The 17,632-nt window shown below is 41.5% G+C and overlaps 1 protein-coding gene across 1 annotated transcript in view; it reads left to right on the forward strand.

The window, feature by feature from the left end:
• Positions 1–17,632, forward strand: part of osbpl9 (oxysterol binding protein-like 9) — a 42,460-nt gene that overhangs the window by 18,516 nt on the left and 6,312 nt on the right. The window contains exons 4-14 of the mRNA XM_079506508.1: positions 396–472; positions 5,967–6,062; positions 6,874–6,921; positions 9,262–9,291; positions 9,383–9,433; positions 10,388–10,426; positions 14,423–14,516; positions 15,027–15,131; positions 16,207–16,366; positions 16,864–16,976; positions 17,097–17,215. Of these exons, the coding sequence (XP_079362634.1) occupies positions 396–472; positions 5,967–6,062; positions 6,874–6,921; positions 9,262–9,291; positions 9,383–9,433; positions 10,388–10,426; positions 14,423–14,516; positions 15,027–15,131; positions 16,207–16,366; positions 16,864–16,976; positions 17,097–17,215 (932 nt within the window). The remainder of the gene's footprint in view (positions 1–395; positions 473–5,966; positions 6,063–6,873; positions 6,922–9,261; positions 9,292–9,382; positions 9,434–10,387; positions 10,427–14,422; positions 14,517–15,026; positions 15,132–16,206; positions 16,367–16,863; positions 16,977–17,096; positions 17,216–17,632) is intronic.

The following is a 17,632-nucleotide window of genomic DNA, read 5'->3' on the forward strand; positions in this document are numbered from 1 at the left end:
GGTCGGTGGTTCGAATTCCGGCTTCTTCTGTCCACATGTCGAAGTGTCCTTGGGCAAGACACTGAACCCTGCATTGCCTCCAATGAAGCAGTCGGTGTGAGCTTGCCACCATTGGTGTGTGAATGTGGGAAGTGAGGACGCTGGCGTCGACTGTTTGCCGCTTCACCTCCCAATGTATGAATGAATGAACCATTGTAAAGCGTTTTGAGCACTTGGAAAAGTTTATAAAATAGTGTAGAGGACTGGGTGAACCTCAAAATAAGAATGGGAGAGAACATCATGAGCTGCTGATCACTCGTTTTCATATGATGGGAAGACTAATCTCCGGATGGTGGCTGCCTGCCTGTTTACAACGTGGCTCACCAGCTGTGTGTTCTGTGTGTTTGTGCCCTCAGCCCGAGATGCAGACGAGCGGGAGAAGTGGATCCACGCCTTAGAGGGGACTATCCTCCGTCACACCCTCCAGCTCAGGGTAGGCCTGTCTCAACTATTGCATAAATCGCCTCATCGCAAAGTATTCTACCCAATCGCAATTATGTTTGCTGCAGTATCTTCTCCATTCATCTGTATAAAGACAGCTGGGTGAAATTAACAGACATTTCATATTTCCATCATTATTTACGCATTGTTGTCCACACACTTTTAACCACATCTTTAAACTCGTCATCCCAATTTTTCACTAATAGGGACGCCAAATTATCACAAATAATGAACTATGCTTATATTATGGATTTCAAAAAACTGTGAAAATAGCAGATCTGCGATACATTGCTTTTTATTTGGAAAGTACTTTATTAAGGATATGACTGTTTTGGCCATTTGATTATTGTTGGTACCGGTAATTGTCAGTCAGTGCAGTGATTTCAGAGGTGTGTGTGTGTGTGTGTGTGTGTGTGTGTGTGTGTGTGTGTGTGTGTGTGTGTGTGTGTGTGTGTGTGTGTGTGTGTGTGTGTGTGTGTGTGTGTGTGTGTGTGTGTGTGTGTGTGTGTGTGTGTGTGTGTGTGTGTGTGTGTGTGTGTGTGTGTGTGTGTGTGTGTGTGTGTGTGTGTGTGTGTGTGTGTGTGTGTGTGTGTGTGTGTGTGTGTGTGTGTGTGTGAATTTCTTTTGGAAGCAATCAAGCAAAGTAGAGGCACTGAAAGTGACATGTCTCAAATGGGGTTTAATGTTTCAGGAAAGAAAGACGTGTTTTAGGAACACAGATGTTGACATGGTCTGCATGGTAATCTTGTGCTTTTTCTGCCGCCTGCAAATAGTGGTTTCTACTTGCCATCTGTTTAGTTGGCTACTTGACATCCCTTTCCATTTGCCATCCATGTCACCATGGTGGTAATACAGAGCTTAAAGACCAGCTTATCATACATGTTAATGTATCGGCTTGTATATCGGCAGTGTTATATCACTGATGGGCTCTTGTTAATTCTCACTGGTTAAATATTTATAAAACCCACAGACTTAACCACTTTCAAACTGACGTCTCTATTTTAGGTATGTAGGTGGAAATAAAAATACATGGACAAAAAGAAAGGATCTACAAGCTCACACGACGTTGTGAGTTTACAGATTGGCTATTTTTAAAAGAAATATGAAGATACAAGGTTTCTGTCTGACAGTGATATGTTACATGGGTATCACCTGTCCACTGATTTCCTAGGACTTTGTATTTTACCCCACCATAAAACTAGACCTATCTGTTGCATTTATATGCTTTATAAATCACCATACATCCACAATGATAGCTCTATAACAACTACTCATGTTAAGTATTATTTTCACTTTAATTTCATTAAAGTGAAAATTTCTGTAGAAAGAATCTGATCCCTGTGGCCAGCAGTCAGAACAGTCATGATTTAGGTCTAGGTCGGACACATTTCATGAAAGGATGTGAATGTGAACCTGGTAACTTGAGCGTCCTTCATTGGCCGCTGCAGCTGCGCAGCGATACAAGTTAGGGTGCTGAGGATGATAGACTTGGGGTGGTTTGCTGGTGATAGATTTATTCATTTTTCGTTTTTTTTGTTTCTCCTGTCTACCGATTTGTCCTTAATTTTGTGCACCCACAACATTTTATTTATTAAAATGATAAGTTCGGAAGAGCGGCCGAACTTATTAGCCTTTTTTGTTGGTGTTTCAGAGCATGACTGGTATTAAATAAGGACTGAGCGTGCACCGAGGCATTCCCATTGCCCCCTCCAGTTGTTATTGCTACCTTATGTTCTGCTCTCCCTCTCTAACCGAGCCTCCCACTCCTCCCTTTCATCCCTTACTGCATTCAGGTCTAGTCTTCCTCTCTCATTCTCAAAATTGTCCCTTCCCCTTTGCATAAACGGCCCTTTCACCTCACCCCCCCCTTCTTTCTTTCCCCCTTGTAACAAATCTTGCTGACAGGCTGCGTGTGTCTGGTTGCTTGAAATTATGCACACACACAGACACACAATGTACAGTACATTAACATACTGCTGTCATAGCATCATATGACCACAGTAGCCAATGAAAGCACTGCTTACTCCACCAAGCCAGACATCTGGCCTCTGTGTTTCAGCCTATCAGGGCAGCTGTTGATGTCAGCACTGGCTGCTGCTTTGTGTTTTTTTTTTCTCCCCACACTGCCTGCGTGAGAGGAAGTGCGCGTTTCCTGCCAGGGGAGGGTCCAGGATTAGCTGGGCTTCGTCTATCCTCATACCAATGCTCAGCTGATGCTGCTGGAGAGAATAATTTAGCCAGACCAAGCTAGCCAGCTAGCTTTCAATCTGAATGCTTTCTTTGGTTGGTGTCGAATTATATCAGCAGCAGACCGCAAATGGGAAAAGGAGTAGTGCTTATTAGTCACTTTCTGGCTCCGTTTGGGAGGACAGAAGAGAGGAGTTAGAAAGTGGCATCACAGCGTGTATTGGTTGCTGTAGGGAAGGGAAAAGCAAAGAACACAAGGGCAGAGAAAGGGGGAAGATCCAGTGTCAAGCTCAGGGGCTCGGCCTTGTGGGATACAGAGGCAGAGATTAATGAGGCATGTCCATCCGAGCAAAGCGCATTGTGAGTAAAACACACACACACACAACAACTCACTCATTGACACCACTGCACCACCGTAGCTGGGAGAACATAACGGCTGCAGTGCACCGCTGGGGACAGCGGCATTCTAAAGTGGGTCACACTGCATGGAAAGACAAATAGAAAGGAACGTGGGGGTAAAGTACTTGTGTTGTTTGAAGGAGGACGGTGAGTCTGTGGTGCGTCTGTGAGCATTTTGTGTTTGTAAGACTTAGCAAGCGTGTTTAAACAGTCTTACTGGACAGTGTCCAAGGGTACGAATGTAGACGTATCACTGGTTTGGGCTGTTTCAGTCAAGAAGGGAGGGTCAGGAAAATGTGACAGAGTGGCTGTTTTTAACCCACACCCGTTCTCTGATGTTCTGTTTCCAAGTTAGTCTGGTCAGCTGGAAAAATAACTTCTGTTACAGATGTTGACATAAGAGTTACAGTATATTGTTTGTGACAGAGTGGCTGTTTTTAACCCACACCCGTTCTCTGACGTTCTGTTTCCAAGTTAGTCTGGTCAGCCGGAAAAATAACTTCTGTGTTACAGATGTTGACATAAGAGTTACAGTATATTGTTTGCTACATAATAACAGGGAAGCTTTCTGTCCATCCACTTTGTCAACTTGACTACCTTTAACGTGCCAATTTCATCATCCTTCTGTGGTTTTGGGACATAATCTGTAATGGTTTGTCTTCAACCATTGATGTCTCCTGAACACAATACCGACTCAACTTTTACAGGTGTAAAAAAGTGGGTGAGATTAGTTGGCTGAATGGCCATACAAGCTCCCAATATTTGCTGTTTCAAGAAAGGGGTAAAGAATACAGAAAAAACAAGTTGGATACGTCAAATGTTCCTAATAATACAATGCCAAATCTATACATGAGTTGCATGGTTATAAAATTAGGTAGTTATTAATAGCAGTTGATATAGAAACAGTCTTGTGCAAAGTTAGAATAGCAATAAATAAGGCAGAAATACCACTGCAAGTGGAGAAACGGCAGAATAGAACCATCGTCTCTTGTGTAGGTGAGACATCACATACTTGCTGCTAGCAGGTATCGTGTTGTGTATTAGTGCCAGTGCAGCAGCGGAGCACAACCACAGTCATGATCATCAGGTACTATGATTATACTAATTTATTGGGGTTTTTTGTACAGAAAGTGTTAAAATTATGTTTTCATGTGGCCACACCCACCAGTTCATTAAGTATACCTAGTTAAGCCTCGCCCACAGCTGTGTGTATGATAATGGGGAGGGGTTAGGGTTATGATGTCACAAAGATGGTGTATTTTCAATTGGCCTTTTGACTTAAAGGACTTAAAGGCTTTCAGCTTTTAGCAAGACACCCCGGTACTGACACCAACCAAACTGCTACACAATGCGGTTTCACGAAAGTGTGAACTCTCTCTCACACACACACACACACACACACACACACACACACACACACACACACACACACACAGGCCAATACTGCTTTCTACCTCAGCTGTATTTTGTTACTTTTATTTTTTACTCAGGCACCTGAGCACCCAGCTGTTGGCCTGTACTTAACTGCAGTTACACTGACAATGAAAGCAAAGAACACCTTTGATCCTTAGAGGAAGTTTAGACCATTCGGCTTGTCAGTCAGTAAGCTAATTTAGACTTTGTTCTCTATAAAGTTACCAACCTTCCACTGTTAAACTGCGGTTGCCGGGTCGTTTTCGTTTGTTGATGGCTTTTCTTCACATCCCTATGAGAGCAACTTCAGTAGAGAGAAAGAACCCTTCCACCTCAAGACACAGCATGACTCCCCACCGTGGTAAAGTTAAAGAAGCAGTAGCGCTCAGAAAGGTTAAGTGGTCTCAGACAGTTTCAAACCCAACCAGGCATTAGCTGATTAATGTCATCTGCTGTACTTTGTAGTGTTCTCTCTGCTTTTTCAATTTGTGCAGTGATATTTTGTGTTGTACTGTAGTCACTGTTATGCAGTGAGAACCCTGTTGACCCTGGCTCTGCGCTGTGCCGTTAGATGGATACTTTAATGCCTTTATCGTCTTGCTGTATATAATATACGTCTTGCTGTACCGTATATAGAAGTTGCTTTTTCTTCTCATTGTCAGATATAGGTTTATTTTCTTTAGGGAAAGTAGTATCTAAACATTTAGTAAGTTGCTCTGAATGACAGCATCTGCTAAATGGCGAAATTGTAATTTGCAAATGATGACAGATGTCTGTACAGGAAATAGGCTAGTATATTAACAGGAATAATAATAAGATTATGTAGCACACATCGAAACAAAGTTAGAAAGTGCTTAATACATACAACTGAAGAATATTGTTTTGTGTGCGGCTGTGCGCGTGTGTTTGTTGCAGCTGTTTTGGGATAGAGCTTATATAAGGTTAACTAATTGACAGAATGGACAAAACCCCCTTTCTCTCATGTGAAGAATGTCCAATGGTTCTCTTTTACTGTGTTAATTCTCTTTAGCCAAGGCTTTCTTGATTCAGTTGTGCTGAAGCCTGAAATGCGCTGACCTCTAGTTAGGCAGGCAGGCAGACCTGTCCTTTTATGTAGGCTAGCCTTTAAACAATGCTAGTTGAACTATTCATATTAGCCCCTGCTACCATGCTTTGCTGGAAGATTCTCCTAAACGGTTGATGTTTCTGTCCACCATTTTGTGTAACACTTTAAAGCCTACCTGGCTAGGAGTTAACAGACAAATGGACAGGTCTATGTATATCCTCAGTATGGGGGGGGGAAACACAATTTTTGACATGTCTGTCACAAATTCTTCATCTGGATTGTATTTGTTTTGTTTTGAATTCTACTACTTTTATAATTTTCTTATGGTTTTAGATATGACAAGATTATCTTATATTTGGATAGTCACACATGCAAAGGAGGTGTGGTAACATTCTGGCATTTTGTTTCTCTCCATCTCCAGGAGGCAGAGACTGGATTTGTCCCTAGCGTTCAAGACTTTGACAAGAAGCTTGCTGAAGCTGATGCCTACTTGCAGATTTTGATCGACCAGTTAAAGGTGAGACTTTTACTGTACAGGTGACTTCACAGCTAACACAAGCAGTTCGTGTCAGAGTGTTTTGCAATTTTAATTGTTTTAATAGATCGGTTTGTAAACTCCATGATCAGGGCATACCGTGTGTACACTTTTCAGGCTAAGTAATAATACTACTACTACTATGGAAGTTGAATCAATCACTTATACCGTACCCTATTTTATACTACTAGCCAATGTACAAGCTCACATAGTGTCGCAATGCTATTTTCGTGAAGTTGTTTCGTGAAAAATGTTGCAAATTCTTGAAAGAATGTGTCAAGTAAAAAGACGGGCAACGGGTTTAATTTGGTTTTAATTAGGTTAACCATAAACTTTTAGACTTATCGGCATCGTACCACATGCATCTTGTCACATTCAGGCTGAAACCCTGAACCTTGTGTGATCCCATTCCTTTCATCTTCCCATCCATTTCCACACTTCCACTGGCCACCCTCTGATAGTGGTAGAGGTGCCATAACAATAACTTGCAGATTTACAAATTAACTTTTACAACCGATATACAGATGTGTACATGAAGTACATGAAGTACACTACACATCAGGAAAACAAATGTGACTAATCTGAATGGCTTCTCATTTTGTGTCTATCGCCTGGGTAAGAATACGCTCAGTAATTGCCACCACATGATCTCTATGCCACGTTGCTGTCTGCACATCATTTTCAATGCGTGTTTCACTGCCCCCGTTGCCCATTAACAGCTCATATTCCATCTCACCTTTATATCTCTCTCTCTCTCTCTCTCTCTCTCTCTCTCTCTCTCTCTCTCTCTCAGCTCTTTGATGAGAAGATCAAGGACTGTAAGGAGGATGAGTCACGCAGAGTGAGTAGCACCACTCCTGATCTTGTCCATGCATTGTTGGAACTGTGGCCTTTTGTTCCAACAATGGCTGACAGCAGGCAGATAATAGATAGTGCCATAACAGATAGCGCCATGTATCTAATACGCAGCTAAATCATTGGCGTTCACGTGGGCTTAAGGCCTCTACAGTCCGTTTTGTTCCTTGCGTGAGGGAGTCAAACGAACACAAAAAACACAAGCTTATTTTATACATATATAGTCGCTCCGTCGCTTAAGTCGTTTACGTCTGTCTATTATAATCTTTAATGTGCAAGCATCTACTCGCCCACTAGATGGCAGCTGTGACACCCCCTGGCACCTGCAGTTGGTCTATTTTATTACATGCGGATGTGATGCGATGCGTCAAATATATTTAGATTGTATAAACTGTACTGAAGAAAGCCGCTAGTGAATGATCATCAGCAACGGAAAATATGGTTTGTTGGTCGCATCTGTAAACTGCCAAATGGAAGCATAGGATTAGGAGACACACACACTCTCTCCACTCTAATTCCATTCTCGTCTGAAAAGCAATGGGGGCGGCCCATTCTTTGGGCGGCCCATTGCCCACTGGACATAATGTCAGTCCAGGCCTGATAATCACAGACGAGTTTGCAAAGCAGTGCTTCGAACGCTGATGTCATGTTGTCCTGTTTAACTTCCAATGTGATATTTCCATGCCGATCGTGTTTACGTTTACAACTCAATGTGCCAGCGGAAGTGTTGTCCTCTTTCAAGAGGGGTCGAGCAGAGGAGGAAAAGCCTTCTTGCTCTCTGCTGCCTCCAGGTGGGCAGGGTGTCCTCGTCGCAAGGTATGCAACGCAAGCAATATGGTTGCGTAGGCTCGGGATCAGATCTCAACCCGACAGAACGAGGCAGATCACGTAACTGACGTGACGCAAGGGAGACATTTCTCTCACCCTCCGTTGTGTATGTATTCTTGCGATTACGATTACGTTCGACTCTGCAAGGCACTTTACTCACAACGCTTATGTTTATTACATTGATGCAGAGCCGGCCCGTAGGCTATTTGGAGTTCCTAGAATGAGCAAGTGCCCCCTCGACCACTCATCCTACGAATACAAATGTAGCGACTAGCGATGGTGAATGTAAACAAAAAGCCTTGTGATAGGAAGTGCAATGGAAACGTGTTCTAGTACATGTGTGTCTGGTCTATGTGGCAGTCCGTCACCACCACCTAGCGACCTGGCATGCACATTACAGCGTTTTCATGCACTGTTGCGTCTCCGTGTAAAGGCTGAATAAAAAATGAGAACGAACGGGACTTTGTCATTTTCTCTGGAGACCGTTGCCATCTAAAAGTGGCCTAACACAGGATTTTCTGCTTTCCACCGTATGAAAACCTATTCTCCCCCTGCTTATTCTGGTGTTCACTGCCATTGACGAGTATACTCATCAATTTAAAGTATATTTGTTAATATTACTATATATTAATGTTTTATATTGATTAAGGTAGATCACGCTCGTATGCAACATATGAAAGCCTCTGGGTAGGCGATCGAGTAAATAAATAGGCGATGAACCGGAAACAAAACATTACTCACGCTGGCCCATAACTAAAGCGTCACTGATCACGGTTACAAAATGTATGTTTTGGGTGATTAAAAAGGACAATGAATATACATAGCCGGTTTTCACATCCGGTTCACGGGTCGTGAATTTTTCGCCTTCAAAAGAAAAGTTGAGAATGAAAAGATCGTGGCAGAAAGAATGTATGAATTAATACCTGGCAGGAGGACTAAGGGATTTACTGTGTGCTGAGTCAGACAAAGGTCATACCCACTAATTTAAATGACTCTTTTACAGTAAGAAAGAGATGATGTAAGTTAGTGAGCATCAACTTATATTGTCACATCACAGTGTATTATTCATACATGCTCCCATCATTCCCAGGACTTTTGATCGATTGAATACCTTATTAACACTTTGCTAAGGATAAGACAAAAAGCTCCAAGGACTTGTTTACATTGTGGTCCTGTGACGCTATTGGATGCATTTTTGTGAGCATGATGTGAAATTGTGAGGGGGACAGAAAAACAAACTTGGAACATCCTATTTGCACTTCTTCTGTTCTGGTCTGCCTAATATCACTTAAACCAATCCACTTCCTTTTTTTGGTTTCACAAAAACTGAAGAAAAAGCTAATTTCCTCAATGACTGGCACTGATGTTTATCTGGTATCATAGTTTATTTTATTTATGTGACAAATTAGTCGTTTGTCGACTAGGGTTCATTCCATTGAGTCTGATCCTGCCCAAATTGTATTATAACCATTGCTATTGTGATTCTTTTTTTTCCCAGAAAATTGAAAATTTGAAGGAGACCACTTGTGTAAGTTTAAACTTTTTAAAAGCTTTTAAAGCTTTTTTTTCTTCTGAGTATGTGCATGGGTGTGTAACTCATTTTCCTGTTCTTTTTTCAGAGTATGGTAGAGTCCATCAAGCACTGTATTGTATTGCTGCAAATTGCCAAGGTAAACGCGTGGTCAAAGCATGCTTTATTTTGCCTGTTTGATGTTGGCACTTTCATTGCATCATGCTTGTGAGGTCATGCCACTGTGCACTGTATGTTAACATCTGTGTAACTCCCCAACTTGAAGTAGCTAGCTTCTTAGATGGGCTGGTGGTTGATTATTGGTTGGTTATGGGTGCTGGGCGCCCAGTATTCATTTCATCACATGGCCCAACCATTACTTTCAGAGGAAGTGGGAGGAAGTGGTGCAATCATTTCTGCTTTATGTGGTGGTTAGGTGAGACTTTGCTTAAAGTTACAATTCAGGACTTCAATTATTAAAATGTTATTTTAACCAATCTGTATAAACATATTAAAACAATAGTACAATATAGTACAACGGTTGAATGTGGCCTCCACAATTTAGACACTGGTGCCCGTTAGGAGTCAGACACCAACTAGTGGACAGTGTTATTTGAAGCAGACGGCGCACCGTATTGAACACTAGATCAGGTGCCATCTTTATTGTAGTTCAGACATTGTAGCCTTTACCTCTCTCCATTGTGTGAGACAAAAATCCTATGGATTGTAGCTTTAAAGCAGACCTCCACTCACCAAAAAAACTACCATTGAAAATGGGAGACTGGGGTTATTTTGTTGAATATGTATAATTATAAATATTCAGCTTGTATTTATATTCTGATGGAACTTGTAAATGTTGCAATGTGATGAAAGAAATGCCACACTGGGTTATGGGCTGCGTGTTACTAATGAATTGATTGCAGTGTTTTATGTTCCAGAGAGGGGTAGACCTCACTGGCATTCTTCACTTGGAATGTGGTTTTCACTTTCCTGTTGGCTTTTAATAGGTCTTACAATGTTTGAGAGTATGTGCATAAACTGGTCGCACCGTTATGAGTTAAGAGATGACCCGTCCTCTACCAATAGCCTAACATTTTCTTCTCAAAATTTTAAGGATCAAAGTAACGAACAGCAACACGCAAACGGACTTATAGTAAGTTTGACGTTCTCTGCCTATGAAAACAGCTGGAATCAGCCAAACCTCTGTCCTTTTCTGCTTTAATTGACTCTTCACTGTTGAAAAGGAGATCAATCAGACGTTTATTAGTTTAGTGCATGCCATCTAATTTGGTGATAAGCATTATCTGTAGTCCACCTCTCTCTTCTGCCACCACTACCCCTTTTATAATCAAATACTTCCTGCTTTTCAACTTGGCCTTGTAATTTCTCTAACTGGGAGTGGTTTTCTACTGTACATCACAGTCTGTGTGTGCTGTATGTATTGGCCAGAATGTGCATGTGCTTGTTGCAGAATACTAGGTCATTCATTCTACTCTGAGAGTGTACAAATGTAACCAAATAGACCCGTAAGGGTCAGAGTAACAAATGTATAAATGAACACTGAGGTGTTTGTGTGTGAGCGAGTGTTACAGTACACACACCTACCTAATTAGAGTAATCTAATTCACCATTGATTTATCCATGTACGAGGGCTGATTATTATTGAACCATCAAGGACTAATAGATGTCAGGCCACGCAGAGAGCTGTTTACTGAGTCGACTAGCTTCCTGCTTTAACATAACGTAAAGCAGGAATCCCACAGGGCCACAGCAATTTAGGCCTCCAGAGCTCTTATACAGCAGACATAATCTCAGAGCCATTAGTATTATGTATTATTAATAGGACCATAATCTATATAGGCTCACATTCAACACATGTGCTTCACATAATCTAGCCTTCTCGCTACATGCATCTTGCCAGATAAATGTATGGCTTGTGTGCAAGGTCACACTTTGCTTTTAAAAGGTAAGGCCACTTTTGTCGAGGTTTGCGTTGTGTAGTTGCCACTTGTCATGATGTAACTCCAAATGTAGAAAAGAAATCAAAAATAATTGCTCCAGTGTTTAGAAATTGATAATTAAAAATATCCTCCTCATTGACTTACATTGTACACTGAACAGCTCTCAAAGTCACTCTTTTAGTATGTAAACAAACACAAACAAAGTTGATTCAGACAATATAGAGCATCACCAAAACTCAGGCTGTTTTATTTCTTTATAAAAATGTTGACTTCCTGTTGATTTGACTATTTGAAGATATGGATCCGGATTCACGGATCCAGGCAGTCCTGGTTTTCTTCCTAATAAAAATAGCAAAATCAACAGGAAGTTAAAAAATGTGAGTGGTGCAACCACTCCATTACACAGCTATGTGTGTCCCTGGGTCTGTCTGTCTGTCCTGCCCTCCCTGTCTGTCCAAGCACGAAAATAGCTTGGTTGGTAACATTTCTCAACCGTTTCGAACGCGGGGCGGCTCGCCGGAAACGGCCCGGCCCCCAGGCCGCATTTCTGGGGGTCTGGATGTCCCAGGGACCCCCAGGAACCCCCACATGGTAACTCTGTCATTTCTCGACCGCTTCGGGCCGGCACCCTGGCCGTGTGGGGTCGGGGACCCCACACGGAGTTGCACCACTCTTTTTATAAAAAACAAAACGCATGAGTTTTGGTGATGCTCTATATAGTCTGAATCAACTTTGTTGTTTAAATTCTAAAAGAGTGACAATGTAAATCAATGAGGAGCATATTTTGAATGATCAATTTCTAATCACTCGAGCCATTTTTTTATTTTTTTTAAACCTCTACAAAAGTGGTCTTACCCTTTAAGCATAAAGGGAAGGGAAAGGGAATATTTTCTGGTCCCCATAGAAGGGGACATTACTTTTACTGCTTCACCCAGCAGATGACTGCTCATGGGCAGCTTCTAGGGGTTAAACGTCTTGCATAAGGGACATTTCGACAGACTGTGAGCCACAAGTCCATTCCCAGACAGCCTCTTTAACCACTCAGCTACGGCCGCCTACAGTGCAGACATTAGAGTGAAGTCACCGTTGACCTTACAGTTATTAGTAGACCTCAATTTTCAAATGGGTGGTGTGCTTGGTTGTGTCAAGTACAGTGGCACCAATGGGGTTGGTTTTGATATGTGTGGTCATTAGGAAAAATGTACTTAAAACAAGCACATGTCATTTCAGCTGGATACTTGTCTGTCCTAATAATTTACTGTTCCGTAAAAGGCCCAGGTCCCCTGTGTTATTTTACGGTCGTTAATTGTTGCATTAATATTACATTCAGTAAAGTAAATCCATTGGTCAGTAACCATTGCTTACAGCGGTCTAAAAGCTGAATCCCATTCCCTCTTTCCTGCATCATTGCTCTCCTGCTATTGGTTTAATCAACGAACCTTCGCTCTGGTCCCACCATGACAATGCAATAGTCCTCTAATTGGCTATTATTAGGAGCTATTGTCTTACTTTCCTCGAGGCATGTGAATAAGAGGAAGGTGGGTAGAGGAGATGGAAGAAAGGACAGTGGGTGGGTAGGGGGTATAAATGGAAAAGTAAAAAAGACATCATACCCCACACTTTCTTCTGAGCTGAGATTTAGCAATTTGCACCAAGTCACTGCATGTTCTTTCCCACGTCTAATCATTTTTATCTCTGGTGATTGTTACAACGTTATGACAGTTTCCCTAGGCACACAGACGGATACTAAGCCTCAAATTAAACCATTACTCATTTGACACAATTGAATGTTAGATGTTTCATTCTATATGTCCCTCGGGCAGGGCCAGCTGGTGCTTCTGGAAACTGTCTTACTGCCGGGCGATCATACTACATTACTTTCTCACGTCATTCCTATTGTCCTTTGCTTGTCTTCATCTTTCACACAGCATGCTGACCACAGGGTTCTGCAGGTTTACTGCCCTTTGGTCTCACCTTGGTATTTCTAAAGGCTGTTTTTGCATGGCCTGCCAGCATGGCGTCCGTCAGGACCAGATTGAAGGAGTCTGTTCTTGTGCTTTTTCTGACTGACTGTCTTCTCTGTTTACTCGCATTGATCTGAGATGAAATATGCCATGATCCATTTTTTCTTTAAAAACATTTAAGAAAAAAAAATATATATATTTGACAAAGAATACATTTGGCGTTAGTCTAAAAGATTACATTTCCCCCCATGTTAAGCACTTGCAGAGAATTCCTATATACTATACCTACACTATAGTTTAATACACAAAGTAAAGGGTTATCAACAAAATATGGCTGATAATGGGTCAATATGTTGTTTTTATGGTGATAATAAATCCTGTTGGCATAGTCTTGCATCCATCCACTGCTTGGAAGTACAGTTGTACCAAAACTCCTAACGGGGTCGTCATAGAGGTCGATATGTTTTCCCATGTTGGATCATATTGTTTACAGAGGTCCCATCATTGAATCAATGCTTACATTGACCCCATTACAGCAGGGCAATGGGCTACTTTGTACTGTATGTACTTTGTGCCTGCCAGTGCTTATCTATGTTAAAGTATAGAAGTGTTGATGAGAGCAGGTCACATAGGTTCACCGTGTCTCTGCAGATTTATGTTTGACCACAGGGAAATCTCGGAGTCAGAAAGACACGTCTGCAATTATCTCAGTACAGGTCGCGGGGTTCCTCAGAGTTCAACAGACAGTTTATTACAGTGTAGGCTGTGCCCAATGTTATGATGTCAAGCTGTGGAGCTAGCACTCTATTGATTATCTTTAATGGAATCTAGTAATCCCACACTTTTCCAGGAAAGAGAGTGAAAAGTAATCAAGCTAGTCTGACTGGGAGGTGCATTTCACCGCCTGTTGTTGACTTGGTTATGGAACTTATATGTAGGCCTACAGTACGTATGCATCAATATACAGGGTTTGAAGACTGTCCTCCCTGCTCTGACAGCTCTGAGAGCTTATAGTAGAGCCCTGCCTTGGTAGTATTGGAGGATATAATTGGGGTCCTCGATGCAGATCTTTCCTACCTATTCAAGTGGGTCTTGACTTTTGAATAGTACAATACTTGTAGGCTGTGGCAGAAAGTAGTTACTGTGGCAGAGTAGTGGCAGGTTTAATCCGTAAGCCTGACGTTTTGGGGGTTTGATGGCAGTATTGTTTTTTGTTCACTCCAGAGCACCATCAACCCAGTGGATGGGATCTACCAGCCTCCTCTGGATCCCACTGTAGTCAACACCACCATGCCAACACAGACCACACTACCCACAGGTATTGCACATCCACTTCATTTCACACAAAGCCTGTCGGTGTGTGTGAGTGAACAAAGTGGTATTGTCACTTAAATACATCTATGAGTACTTTAGAGTACTTTAAATGAGGCATGAATAAATACTGAAAATATTTTAGAAAGCTTAGAAATAATTCCTTGTGTTCTGGTTTGGCCCATACAGTTGTAAATAGCACCCCCTGCTGTTCATCCATTCTTTCATAAATCTGTGTTAACTGTCAAGAGTAAGACTATTGTGATTTATTTTATTAATCCCAAGCAGTCCAAGTGCAGAGGACAAAGCAGGAGTTCTGTAGCATTACATACTTAAATTCCTTGGTCTCTGGTACTTTGTGTTATTACCTGGTTACTTTATTTTGTATTATTACCATAGTATCTGCAGTATCGTTCTTCTGTATTATGTCCTGTGTTTCATAACTGTGGTACTGCCATGGCACCTGAATTTCCCCTGCGGGATCAATTAAGGTCTATCTATCTGTCCTCCTCAACAGACTGTTCTCAGGTGTGTAAATCAGACCTTCGGCCCTCTACGCTGCCTGTGGGTCCTGTCGTCACGGTGATGGGCAGCCTACAGACGCCAACACCAAACAGCACAGGTGAAAACAAGGCCTTTCAACTACGGCTGTCACCATCATGACATTTTACTTGATTAATTGTCATTCAAATAATTGTGATAACAGTTAAATTGTGTTTTTGGCCATGAACATTGGAACATACTATACAGACAAAGTACATTTCTGTTTACCTTGTAGGCTTTGTGAACAAAACTTTCACAGGGCAGATATGACAACTTGAATGTACAAAGAAATGACTGGTATCAATAATCAAATGAAATATGTACTATGTACAGGCTATATATTGAATAGTTTTATACTTTATAACATGTTCAACAATAGTGTAAATATCCAATATACAAGCTGATAATGTGTCATACCGTGATGTGTTGTGAGCTTGTAGATCAGCTATGAATTCATACAGATGCATGGAAACGGTTCTGATGATTATACAAAAATAATTGCGATTATCTAAAAGAATTGCAATCAGTGGATTGTGTAATAATTGTGACAGGCCTACCATTATTTTATTTATTTTGTATGCATTATAGTGTTCAGACCCACCTGGTTAAACCTACTTCTATTTCACATAGATAAGGCTGAAGTGTCTTCATTCTAAAAGGCAAACATGTCTGTGTTTTTAACTACAAATATCATCTGTTTCTTATATACTGTAATTGGGTGAAAGAACATGCACCCATATCCACGTCCATGTTTTCCAAACATATATTATTTACTAATTAGTAAGGAAAAGAGGACAGGGGAATAATAAGATTTAATGTACTTCTGTAGCAGTTCCATATTAAGTACAATATGCTCTCAATAAAATGAAGATATATTAATAATGAAGCAGTATAAGGCTAGGGGTTCTTGTTTGTTTGCATATCTGCTGAGGCAGCTGCATTAAAATGCTGCGCTGTGCACTAAGGAGGCAGGCTAGCTGCTAGTGGGACACTGGCAGTATGCAGAATTTCAGACAGCTGAACAGTACTGTAGAGTGATTGAATGCTCAGATATGACTGCACTCGGTTTTGTTACACAGCATGACTGACTGCATTGGTCAAATTAATAGTTGGAATCGCTTTGTATTTTAACCCAACCCTCTCCCTTTTGTCAGGGAGTGGTGCGTCAGGTCCCAGTAGTGGTGCCGGCTCCCCCGTCCGCCTCTCCCTGCCCTCTCACTCTGTGCCAGATTTCTCCTACTCCTCTAGTGAGGATGAGTTCTATGATGCTGACGAGTTCTCCCAGAGCAACACTTCTCCCAAACACTGCATAGAGTGAGTATAGCAACGATGTCCTGTACCCCAGCATAGTGCGTGCAGTGGTACAGGAAGTTGTTACTAATGTATAGTGACACGTTCCTGTAACACTGCAGAGAGTGAGTATAGTAACAATGTCCTGTAACACTGCATAGTGAGAATACAGTAGCAACACCTTCCTGCACCACTGCATAGCATCTTCCATCTACACTAGACTGTGTCTATCTAATAGTATGTTGTCATCTCCCTTCCTCCCCTACACTGTATAAAGCAAATGTGCTGTCAGAGCATTTTACACTATAATTACACTGTCTCTATCATGCAGACAGGTACTGCATAGGAGGCACAGAATAGACATAGGCATGTCTAATGCAATCACATGTTTGTGATCGTATGTTTTCAACAAAGTTAATACACAAGGAAAAAAAGTATCATTCCACACTGACTTCTCTCTCTCCTCTCCTCTCTCTCTCTTTCTCTCTCTCTCCATTTCTCATTCCGTTTCATTTTATCAGTCCTTTGGGGCCTCCAACAACCTTGCCACTTGGCGATGAGGGAACAGTGCTGAAACGACCTGACACCAATGAATCACTCAACTCATCCATGTCCAACGGCACCACAGATGCAGGTAGGTGAATCCTTAAAGATATCACTCAAACCAGAGCGATATTTAGGATATGAAAGTGCTAGAGTGTGAGCCTTGTGATATCACTGGATGTGATTGTAACCTGCCCTCCGCTGTTGACAGATCAATTTGACAGCCATGATGACCATGAAGACATTGGCGAGTGCGAGTCGGTGGAGGAGCACAAAAGCGTCATCATGCACCTGTTGTCTCAGGTCCGACTGGGCATGGACCTCACCAAGGTAATGCACCTACATTCCTGTGTCTAAGGCTGTCATGAAATCTTACTTAATGATTAACGACTTAGTTGTGTGTTTCAATTGAAAATCGGCACAATGACTGATACCAATAATCAAAATAAATAATGTACCATGCCAAAATAAATAATTTTATACTCAACATTTGTAGAAAATTGTGGACATAGTCGATCTAGAAGCTGAGTGTGAGCTTGTAGATGTTCTATTTCCACTATTTTTGAAAATGTATGAACATTTTAAAATAATTACATTAAGATACTGGTCTACCTGTGTCTTTGACAAATGTACAGGTAGATGGAAGAGGCCTCTCTCATCGAGACAGAAAAGGATACTTGGTTCTGTGTTTATTGGCATTCGTCTTCTGCGTGTTTCAATAGTGTGTAATAATATTTCTTAACATTT

The sequence above is a fragment of the Electrona antarctica genome (assembly GCF_951216825.1).
Source record: "Electrona antarctica genome assembly, chromosome: 7".
Lineage (NCBI taxonomy): Eukaryota > Metazoa > Chordata > Actinopteri > Myctophiformes > Myctophidae > Electrona > Electrona antarctica.